The 11948-nt window shown below is 37.7% G+C and overlaps 1 protein-coding gene across 1 annotated transcript; it reads left to right on the forward strand.

Annotated features, from left to right (window-relative positions):
* Positions 1–1480: 1480 nt before the first annotated feature.
* On the forward strand, positions 1481–10381 carry LOC104083888 (serine/threonine-protein kinase 3-like; the record flags this gene model as incomplete). The annotated part of the gene is made up of 4 exons (XM_009587544.1): positions 1481–1527; positions 5835–5915; positions 6351–6479; positions 10267–10381. Coding segments are annotated over exons 1-4 (372 nt in total), but the record flags the coding sequence as incomplete, so codon positions are not given.
* Between the last annotated feature and the right edge of the window lie 1567 nt (positions 10382–11948).

Below are 11948 nucleotides of genomic sequence, written 5' to 3' on the forward strand. Positions count from 1 at the left end.
AAAACTTGAAGTTAGCATAACCTACAAGATTTTTTTTGGAAGATCTGGGGTTGCTCTAACTTTATTACCAAGCTGGAGGTGTGTGTCTGACCTAATTGAAAGTGAGGAGCTGTTTAAATCTTTAGATTCAGTCAGGAAGAATTAGAAAGCTAATGAGAGAACCTCTAAAATCTCTGGCGTGTTTTTATGTTTTCCATGTTTTTTGAAGCTTATTTCTGGAAATTTGAATGTGATAAGAACTTAATGGATTTGTTTCTCTAGTGCGAGGGAAGATTTGAACTCAGTTTTTCATAAGGTACTAACTCGGGTTTTCATAAGATTTGAACCAAGTTTTTCATAAATGTGCATATGTATCCCCTTTATCTGTTGTTTTTTACAGTTTTCTGGTTGTTTGGCATTCCCAAGTATTCTGCTAGGCCACCCTCTCTTTCTGCAAGTCTAGGAGGAGTAGAGGTTGTTTTTTGTTGGCGGAATTTTTTGATGCCTGCCTTGGATGCAGTAGTGGCTTGCGATGGACACGCCATGTTTACTTGGTGAAATAGACTTCTTTACGTTGGTGCCTGCTGTCCACAGGAGCAATTACTGACAGGTATCTCTTGCCATTATATCTGTACTGCAAGACATTCATCTAGAGGTGGCAAGAATTTCATATGAACACTTCAAAGCTGCATGGATGTCCTAGAATCCCAGTGTTCTCACAGGTATAGGGCACTCTTATTCCTCCCTTCCCTGTAAAGGAACACACCACACAGTTGTGTGTTGTGTAAATCTTGAAAACAGCCCTTCAGAAAGTAGCAGTGATGATGCCCAAGTGACAGGCTAGGCCACTGTGGCTTTTAAGTGGGGATGATGTCAAAGTCACCAGCCTTTCTTGTTTGACCAATGTACTGCAACGGTAATAAAAGACTTCTAAGGAGGAGGTCTTTTCAGAATAATTTTGTTTATTTTTAAAAATAATTTAGAGTAGGTGTTCTGATTTTATATTGAACAATTTGTACAGTAGTTAACACAGTGTTCTCTTACATCTGAATTTCTAACTGTATTTCAGATGTGCTTTATACTTCTTTCCCTCACAAAAAAGGACATTCACTCTTGAAATAGTCAGTTACAAAATTTTCCTCCGAGTCTTGTAATTTTCCCCTGTTATTATTGTTGCATTTCTCTGTATATATTGGCATACACAGGTATGAGGAGATAGATTGAATACAAGTGAAAAGAAAAGTAGCTAGAGATGCATTTCTGTCAAATACATAGTTTTTAATCTTGCCCATCTCCTGCACGCTGCTGTCAAATAAAAGGCTTCTTAACAAGCATGGAGCTTGTTAATTAATGTTTTCCAATCTTTTCTTTAAACTCAGGCAGTTTAATTTTCACTGAAATTTAAGTTTTGTGGGAAAGGAAAAACTTGTTTTTAAAATATGAACTGTCTGGGAAAAATATGCTGGTTTTAATTTTTGTGTCAATGGGCATGTAAGGTCATATGGATGACAACTGTCAAGTTCCTTCTGAAATTGATGTGACAGAAGTGTAAGTTTGCTTGGGTTTTCTCGGTAGAAAACTAAATATAAGTACACAATACAACAATGTAGACTGTCTTAAACTTGCTTCTATTTCTGTGAACGGTGTAAAGCAGTGTAAATGTCTCAAGGCTTTCACATGCCACCTCTATTTCTGATGACTGCAGTGATTTCTCTTACTAGCTTCTGTTTTAATATATCAGTATAATTGATCCCAGCCATTCTTTTTAAATGTTTCAATATGCTAGTTCTTCTGCAAAATAAACCGCATATATTCATGTTTCATGGAGCAGCTGTCCAGTTTTCCATAACTCATGACAGTAATTGATGGAGTTCTATTCTTTAGTCCTTCTTTGTTTTTCTCTGTTAGTTTTCAGGATTTTTTTAATGCTTACTTCTGTAGCACATCACCAATTTATTTTGTAAAGTCTGCACATAATGACCATAGGACACTAAACTCATGCTTCGTTTTTTCATGTTGGGGGGGAAAAAAACCATCTCTTGCTCTTTCAGGTCCCAATCCAGATTTTTCTGATCTTCATGCTAGGATTGGTAGTCTTGGGTGCCTCTTGCTGTTTCTAGATTTTTCTACATTTGGTTATGTGGAGTTTTGCTGACATACTCAAATGACGCTAAGTATGACTGTTTTCTCACATCAACTGGATTTATGAAAGTAAAATTCTTTGCTAGGATGTATTTTTGTTGTTTAAGAGACTAGGTGTTACTCAGAAAGTCAAACCTGCTTGGAACAAGAAAATCTTTTTGACAACTCTTGTTGTCCCAGAATTGTAGGTTAGTTAGTCCTCCTGCACAGCTCTCCTGGAAAACTACTGAAATAGCCCATAGTTACTATCTGATGATTTTCTAGAGCAAACAAAAGCAGGAGATGGGAGAGATTAAAAACTATGTATTTGACAGGTTTTATGCTTGTCTTCTGCACATCTCCTTTAGACTTTCTCACAGACACATACATATATATATGGCACTTGTATCCTGTGACCAGAATAAAACAGTGCCTGAATTTACTGATTTATTTGTTCTGTTTTAAACACTTGTGTTATGAAAGTAGAGGACCCATGAGGGAGAGGAATGAGACACCTTCTTTCTCTCTGATTGTTCTTGAGCCCTTTGTTTCTTCAGTTGTGTCCCTTGTGCTGCCCCCCCCCAATTGTCATGCCTTAGCAGATAGGTATTTTGCTGGGTGCTTATAGTATTCACTTCCCACGTAGAACACTTTAATGCTTTTAAAAAAGCAGTGATCCTTCTGAAATGTTTGGCTCTGTATGTCTTATCTTGCACATTTTCAAAGTGTGGATAGTAGGACACACACGCACACAAACAAGTCCTGATTCATTCTGAAGTCTTAGATGTGTTTCTCTGTCCCAAGTTTTAGTTGCTTGTTTTTAACCAGTATAATAAGATAATATTTCTAGTCTTTTCTTCTTGTATTCTACTTAGTGCTTTACAGCCGGTTACAACAGTTGTCTTCCTACTCCTTGCTTCTCCTGAAGTTTTCATAAACGCTTTCTTTATTGCAACCCTTTCAGGATATATCGCATGCTGTTCTGTAGTTCAAGAGCTGGGAATTCTATTAAACTTACAGAAATAGAAATCATTAAATGGTCTGAGTCATTAGGATCTTTCTATGGTAATACTGTCACTTGAACACCGGACCTAGCATCTGTACTCTTACAATATATTTGTAAAGGAATGTGAAGTACTTTGAGCAGTGTATTTGGTGATGCAATTCCTGAGGTTGATGTATCTTTCTTCCTCTAAATAGGTTTAGTATTTAGCTGCCTTAGTGTTAAGTGTTATTTGGTCTCATAACATGTTTGTCAGAGTTGGATAATGTGAAAATAGTTCTAAAACTACAGAATGCTTATTTCTTTGGTCTCTAGGTTGCCTCTTAAGTACTCCAGATAATCTGTTATTTGACAGTGATATTGGTTTTGATCAGTTTATGGCTGTTAAGCACTCCCAATGCCTTGGCATTAATGGTGCTGCTGGAACCCTTTTGATGTGGATTCCCCCCCGCCCCTTCCCATTTTAGCAGGCTCTTTCGATGAGCAGGTGGAAGTGTTCTCTTCTTAGACATCTTTGGTTGAGGTTACTGTATGTTTTCTCTTCTCTTGCAGTTACTAAAAAGTTCAGTCCCTCTGCTGTTCTGTTGAGTATGTCTACTGTTACGCAGCTCTTCGATCAAGTGAGAGACTCAGCTAATGGTCATGCTTTTTATTTTTTGAGGCTCTGCTGGTATCGTAAATACACCGTGCATGCTTTTTGTTGGTGGCAAGCAAAGAATGATTGCAGTAACTTATTCTGTGAACGCTGCATTTAAGGCTGCAGATAACCTGATCAGAGGGGAAAAAAGAATTTGAAGCAAAAGAAGGAAAATGAATGATTTGTTTCTTTAATATCTACCTGCAAAATCTTTTTTTTTTCCCCTGTTCTTTTTGAAATTTTGAAATGTGTGCTTCCCTGCAAGATTTAAGTTCCATCTTTCTGCTTTCTAGTCCCTAACAAAAGCTGAGAGAGGGTGAAAAAGAAAGCAGAGTTGTTATGTATTCCTGTCCACTTTTGCAGACTTTATTTAGCTGCTCTCATTTGAGTTTTCTGCTGTTTTTCTTCGTGTTCATAAGTTGTACCTTTCCTTTGCTGTGGAGATTTTTATTCTCCCTTAAACACACATGCTTTCCTGCTTCCTACCTGTTCGCTGTAGCAAACTGCATGGTCTTTTCAGCAGTTCATGCACCTTTCCTTACTGATTGTGGATGCTTTTTGTATTCATATAATTGCTACATCTGTGAAATAGTTCTTTGATATATAAATGTGTACACCCTCTTCCCCCACCTTGCTTTCTTTGTTTAACACCAATCCACATGACCTGTGTGCGTATATAATAACTTTAAATTTTTGTTTTTACTTAGATGGTTGGCAGTAACAAGTCTCTTCTGACTCAAGAATTCCTTTATCAGTCATTTCACTGTGTTTTTTGTGAGTTCTCTATATCACAGAATTGCATCTCTTAATAGGAAGGAGTTTCTTTTGAACACTGTTCTTCCAGTGTTAGATTTGACAATCTTTTCTGCCTGTGCCCTCCTCCCTTTCCCTATTTTGTATTCATTTCCAGGAAAGTGTCACAGGATAACGTATTTTCCATAAGTTCTCAATGATCTGCTGTGCTTCAAAAGTTTCTTTTTTTTTTCCTCCTCCTACATATGGAATACATTGTCTATATCTAACACTACAGCACTAGCTATTCTTCAGCTCATCTTCTACTTTAATAGTACCCTTGGCTATCATATAGAGTTAACTTGTTATTTCAGTCTTGTGGCAAAATTCCCCATAACTTTTAGGGTGAAGGATTTACATGTTGCAGCCACCCGGCCTCACCGCAATGTGTGTGTGGTTATATTTTCCTGTTCTATGTTCAGTGTTAGCTCCATTGCAAGCTTGCAGCCAAGTTGTGTTCTGAGATCTGCCAGTAGTCTGGGGGGGGCTGGATAGATTGGAATGCTGGAGACTGGGGAAAGGCTAGGACTGCTTGTAAAGGACAAAGAGTAGTGGTAAGAGTGGATTGAAGGTGCTCGAAGAAATCGTAGGGTGGTACTGAGTGATTTGAGACTGTGTGAGGGAGAACTGGAGAGCAAAATATGGTGGTGTTATGTAATTAGACATTTTCTTGCACCTGTCCCTATGTACATTCACAAAGATGCAAAAGGGACTGCCCCGACAACTCTTAGAGTACTCAACTCCTGGAAGTTCAGTGTTCTGCTACCACCTGTGAAGGTGAAGTGCTATGATATGCTCCCAGAGTCATCTTGACTCTGGGTTCTGCTTTCAACTTGATGTAATTCACTGGCTTATCAGTGGTATAGTTTAGAAAGTGGGTACTTCATGTGGGTGAGGGATTGGTTTATACTTTCTTAGGTAACAACATGGTGTACTTTAGGCAGTAATGAGCATGTGTTTGCATGCTGGCTGCTTTTTTGATGAAAGGTGAGCTTTATGGTATTCTTTGGCTGTTTCTACTTTAGCAAAGGAAGTGGTTTGGACGGTGAATTGGTCCCATGCTGCTTTCAATTGAACAAACATTAGTGGGAAAGTGATAATGACAAAAATTGTCATAACTTTCTCCATCTTACATGATGGCTGATTAAAATTTTATTACTGCACTTTAATTGGGTGTTTTATTTTAATTGGAATATGTTTTTCTTTATTTTTTTTTCCTGTCTGCTCACTTGTATGAAAATTTGCTTGCGTTCTGTGTCTTTTCCCCTCCAAACAAACAAATAACTTTTGTCTTTCTTTTAGCAAACTGAAAAAGCTAAGTGAAGATAGTTTAACTAAGCAGCCTGAAGAAGTCTTTGATGTTCTGGAGAAACTTGGTGAAGGGTAAGTCCTGCCATTTATGAGGGATCAGAGGGAAGCAGTATATAAAGCATGTGTCAGGATATTAAGTTACAGGGAGAGTGACTGTAAATGTCCTAAGGAATTGTCCTTCTCTAGACAAGTTTTACTAATAAAGCAAATACAGTAGACTTCCAGGCTTCCCCAAATACATTTATGCATTTTTGATGTCCATTGTTTATTAAGGCAGCAAAGGTGGTTGCACCTGTACTGGAGTTAGATACACTACATCTTGACAAAGATTCATTCTTCAGAGGCACGTCTATCCTGAGGTCCCGATAGAACTGAATTTTTTGCAGCCTGAAAAACCCTCAAGCTTCTGCATGAATATATGGCTTCTATGACTTTTTAAAGTTTTGGCATAATGGAAATGAGAAGCAGTTTATCTTGTTTAAAAAAATTTCCCTCTTTTATTTTTAGGTCTTATGGTAGCGTGTTTAAAGCAATACACAAAGAGTCTGGACAAGTTGTAGCAATTAAACAGGTGCCCGTGGAGTCAGATCTTCAAGAAATAATTAAAGAAATCTCTATAATGCAACAATGTGACAGGTAGGTGTGACAATTCTGCTCCCATTCTAAGAGTCTGTGTGAAACTGTATTTGTACTTGTGAATATAACTGAAATATATGCAGCTGCAAACTCTTTTTATATGGAAAATTAAAGCAGTCTGTGTTGGACAATTTACTTAAAGGAACCACTTTGTGGACCTCCTCCTACCCTTAGCTTGGATTGAAGGAAGTACAAATACTGTACATAACAGAAACTGTTGAAAGAATAAGTACTTGCCTCTGCTTAGAATTCTCCATGCTTGCTTCACTTTACTTGCATTGGCAAGTCCGAAGGTTAATATTTCCTGTAAATGTCTTAGGCCTTGTGAATTCAGAGTTACCTGTTTCAGAAGATCGATAAAGATGTTTCTAGCGCAAGATTAATGGGTAGCAGTTAACTTCCAAAATAGTTTTCTATCAGTTGCCTCTTTCATGCAGGAACATACTTTTTAAAAAGTGAACAATTTTCTAATAGGTCTGAAGAAGGACTGTTACCTTACACTGGTTCACAAATAATGTATCTTATGATTGCTAGTATTGTCGGAATGGAAGCCTTAACATCAAGTGTCTGCAAGGATGTAGAAATTATTTTGCATTTCCTCTGTTCTATGGAGTTATGAATTTTTTATTCGTATATTTTTTTTGGGATAATCTTTTAAGGTTTTGGGTGTAATTTCTAAGTCAGATTCGCTAGGGTGAGTCTTTATTCAAGTCTGATCAGTGGTACAAGAGTCTATTGTTTGCGACTTGAGTGCAAAGCTTTCCTGTTTGCATTTCTAGTTAGGAGAAACTTGCTTTAAAATATTGATTACTGTAGTCATTAACTTGGTGAATTGTATTATGGCAAGCGGTCTGTTATTTCTCAATTGTGTTTGTGCTTTTGTGGTGTGTCAATGTTGAAGTTCTGTCTTTAAATGAAAAATTTACTCTTTTTTGGCAATGAGCAGTACTCATCCCAGATTTAAAGATAATCTTTTTAATGCAGTCTGAATTCATTCAGATTTGTTGCTGAATGTTTTGCTCAGGTGTTACATGGAGCTTGATTGTACTGCTCCACAGTATCCTGTCTATGGGGTCATGAAGGAGGAGAGAAGGTTCAGATATTTATCGTTAAATATAGGGATAGAGACCTCAGAGTACATTGTATCTAGCACATGAGAATGCAACTGTTCTTCAAACTTCTTTAGAACCTCTGCCTGCAAGCCCTGATCTGAGTATTTGTGACCTATGAACACACCTCGTAATCCGTTCCCTTCTGGCATTGGCTGCTCTGAACACTAGAAGCTTGTTAAATGTGTAGGCAGGGGAACAGGAGGAAAAGGAAGGATTTATGTTTTTTCCCACATTCCACGAAGATGTGTGATAAGGTTATTTCAGGTGATACTAAAAGGATTTGGGACCCTTGAATTTTGTTTGGGGCTCCTTTTAATCCTTTTAGTCCCTGTGAAACTATTTTTGTCTTTCTGGCCAATTGGAGTCTTGTTTGTCTGCTTGACTGTGGAACTGGATATGATCCCCAGAGTAGGTCCTCAGCTCTTCCTGTGCACTGGAAGAGGAGTTAAAGTATATTTACTTTGATTCTTCTTGTTGCTGTGCTCTTAATTCTTTTTATCTCCCCTGCGTCATTTCTTTCGCCTTACATAAGGGAAGACATTGAATAAATTGGAAAATAGCACCTCATAAATTCTCAGAAAGAGTTCTTCTGTGGGGTCAGCGATAGGATAGCAGCCCTTAGTTGCTACATAGGCTTGAGCCATGTGAGCTGACTGGAAGCAGTGGTGTGGATTGTAGTGTGTGCATGTCTGTTAGTACTAGATGAGGATTGAAACAGATACTTAAAAATGTCTGTGAAATATACTGGCAAAGAAAAGAAGTGGTGATACTTGAGAATCTTCTAAATTTTTCACGTTTCTTTTTGTACTATGCTTCTTGTGCCATTTTCATTCTTGTCCTAGGTGGGCCTACTCACTGTCTCATTCCTGTGTCCCTTGTCCCTGTCGTGCCCCCCTTTTCTCTGCCCTTGTTCTTTGTTTCCTGCTTTTCTTTGAACAACATGGTGCATTTGGTATCTACTGGACATGTACTATTGTATAACTTTTTTTTTTTTTTTGTAAGAGTTCAGAATTTTAGAACACAAACTCTTCCTTCACTGGACAAATACAGCCATTCTCTGGTCAAAAAGAAGGGTTGGGCTGCAGCTCTGTACCATGTGCTTGTATATGTTGTGTGCCTTCGTGCAAATCGAATCCTGTGCAGTACTGATGGGAAGGATGATGCACTTTTTAGTACTTTATTTTCACATGTGATGATTCCACAGATATTACAGAAAAGCACTGAGCTGTTGCAGCATCTCAAATAAAAGATGATTAAATCTTAACACTTCACCCTTTCTTTCTTCTCCGTGCCTGTTTTTAGAACTAGCTACACTTCATGTGCTGAAGCTCTTCTGAGGGGAAAAATGTAGATTCTAAGACAAGCAGTTGATATGGAAAAGGCTGGCCCAGTAGTTAACTGGGACAAGGCTTTAAGCAAATATGAACAGTGTTTTGAGATTGCACAGTACTCAATGTTTTGACAAGATTATCTTGTCCTGATTTGTAATAATATACACATTTTTTTGCTGGGAATACTAGCATAGTGTAAATCTGGCAAGAGATGGTAATGAAAATCAGTGGATTTTCTTTAGAAGTAATTGTAACCTTCCGCACTTCAGGAATTTATAAGGGGTAAGATCAGTATGCCCTACTTGTTTGGTAGACATTTTGACTAGTTAGGAGGGAATTGACCCACCTTGCCTTCTGTAAAGGCAAGTTCCTATAGTACTAACAGTCGCTCTTTAATGAAGTAGTTTGCTGATAGTTTTGACCTATCTTTTATAAAGATAGCATCATGTTGCAGGAGGCAACCATAGGTCCTCTCTTTTTCTTACATCAGTTTTCTAACAAAAAATGTTGCTGCCAAACATGCTGTTCCTAAAATGCAGTTCCTTGCTCCAAAACAAAGTAGTGTTTGATTCCAACCCCCAATACAGGTGTTCTGACCAGAAGCCACTGTCTGAGTTCTCAGTATCTTACTTCCTGACTTTCTTGGGAGATGGATGGCAATCTAACTGTAACCTCCTTTGCTTAAGTTCCTGCAAAAAAACCTCCAACCCTTTGTTTCCATAAATACACTGTCTAATCACTCTTCTGAAGGAAGATCCTTGTTATGTTTACCACATGTATTTCTGCCTTTCTTTTGCAAGTGCCTTTGAGGAAGCATTATGTCAAGTGACAAGCTGATGAGAAGAAAAGCAATATGTTCTGTTTATGACAGTACTATCTCTTCACATGAGACACTTCAATATGAAAATATGAAAATGCACTTGCAAATCCAGAAGTCTTGTTCAAACCAACACTAGATTCTGTTTCATATGGAAATGAATGAATTTCCATACAAGTACATGCAAAATGTACTAAATTTAGTACATTTAGATTTTAGTACATATAGAATCTAGATCTGTACTTGAAATAAGTTCATGCTTGCAAAACCAGGAAAACATGGGTGTATTTGAAGATCACTGAACGCTTGTGATATATACAGTAGTGCCTTTATAATTTTATTAAGCAGTCAGACTTCATTCTAACAAGGCATTGGTTAAGCTGATTACAGTTTTAAAATGTATTTATTACAGTTGCTCTTTAGCTGTGTTAGTGTGTGTCAAACTGTAATTTTTAACAGCATTTGTGATGATGATTTTTTTCCCTACTAAGAATTCATCTGTTTATCTAACTTTTTTTTCCATCTAGTCCCTATGTTGTCAAGTACTATGGCAGCTATTTTAAGAACACAGATCTATGGATTGTTATGGAATACTGTGGAGCTGGCTCTGTTTCGGATATAATTAGACTTCGTAATAAAACGGTGAGTTTTTTCAAAAAATGTATAACTTTTTAAACTGTGAATTAAGATTAGAAGCCAGAATAAAAGTCAGAGTTACGAGACAAGATCTCGGCTGATGCCAAGGGGCTGTATCTGTGCCTTGGTTCCTCAGGAAACAAGCTCATGCAGTTGCTCTGACTATCTGTTTGTCCATTCCACTGTGGAGTGATCATCAGCAGAAGCAAATGCATTTTGAAATATGAAGATTCTCTAAGTTTATTGAAAATTACTGCTTTGTACAAGGCAAAACTGTGTGTGGCTTCTTCCACCTCACAGTCTGTCAGCAGGCTGCTTAGTACATGCGTGGTTTGAAAACAGGCATAGAATTGTCTTGCTCCCACTCAGTAATTAGGGAGGATGAGAAGTGATTGGCATTACTCAAGGAATGAGAAGGGGAAGGGATGTCAATTAAGGAATGTGAGAGGGAACCAAAAGGGAAGGTTGTGTGGAAGAGTCTTCATGGGCTTATAACAGCAGTAATGCAGAGGAGGTTGCAAACCTATAAGAAACAGGCATTGTTAGTTCTACTTAAGAAACAGTTTCTCTGAAAAATGTTTTGTTTAGACATCAAATAATCTTTAGTTCCTTTGAGTCCATTGTTTTCAGTAGTGGGCTGTAACAGAAGGTATTCATTTTACCAATAAGTACTGTGAGATAACCCTCTACTTGCTAGCTCTTTACATTTTGTAAACGTGCCCTGAAATGTTCCTTGCACCATACCTGGGAGCAGAGAAAAAAAACAATCTTTAGGCTTAGGAAATAAGATGTAAGGGAAAATGGAATTAGATTTATTAGGAGGTGGGGGTGATGTCTGGACTAGAGGGAGCCTCTTTGGGAAAGGTGGCTTGCATCAGGGCTGCTGTGATGTTGAGCTGATGACTGGGGAAAAGCCAAAAACAATGGGGGATTGCTGGAGTTCCTGCAACCTTTAGAACTGGTCTCCTTACAGTTGTATATTATCCAAGGGTTAGGAGGAGAGTCAGTAGCTCCAATAAGAAATGGTGCAAGCTAGTCCAGAATTAAAAAACAAACAAAAAACCCATTTAAAACAGGGTTTAGAAAAAATAAGGAGCAAACGTGTGTGCATCGATAAATAAAAAATTCTAGCATTTTCTGAAAAGAAGCGTGCATATGTATATGTGTATATATTTATATTAAATAAATCAGGCAATCTAGTTTCTCTTATCTATTTTAGGATATTGACATAGTAGAGATATTAGAGATTTGAGGCATACCAATGATCAGACAAACTAACTCTTCTACTGCTATTTGTGGTTAAAGTTGATATGATTAAGTAGCATAAATTCTACTCTAAGAAATAGAATAATCAATAAATACATGGATACATGTAATGAGGGTAAAGTTAACATATCTTTTGTAAAGGCAAGTCATGCAGCGCGTGGCTGCAGAGTCCTATAAAGGAGTTGTTGGGCACACAAATAATGTTGGTCTGGATGTGCTTGGTACTGAAAGGTTTATGGATAGACTTCCACACCAGAGGCTCTTCAAGAAATACACCTGTTGTGGAGTAAATGGGGAGTTCTGTCGT

Source organism: Fulmarus glacialis, unplaced genomic scaffold (genome assembly GCF_000690835.1).
Source record: "Fulmarus glacialis isolate BGI_N327 unplaced genomic scaffold, ASM69083v1 scaffold21701, whole genome shotgun sequence".
In the NCBI taxonomy this organism is placed as follows: Eukaryota; Metazoa; Chordata; class Aves; order Procellariiformes; family Procellariidae; genus Fulmarus; species Fulmarus glacialis.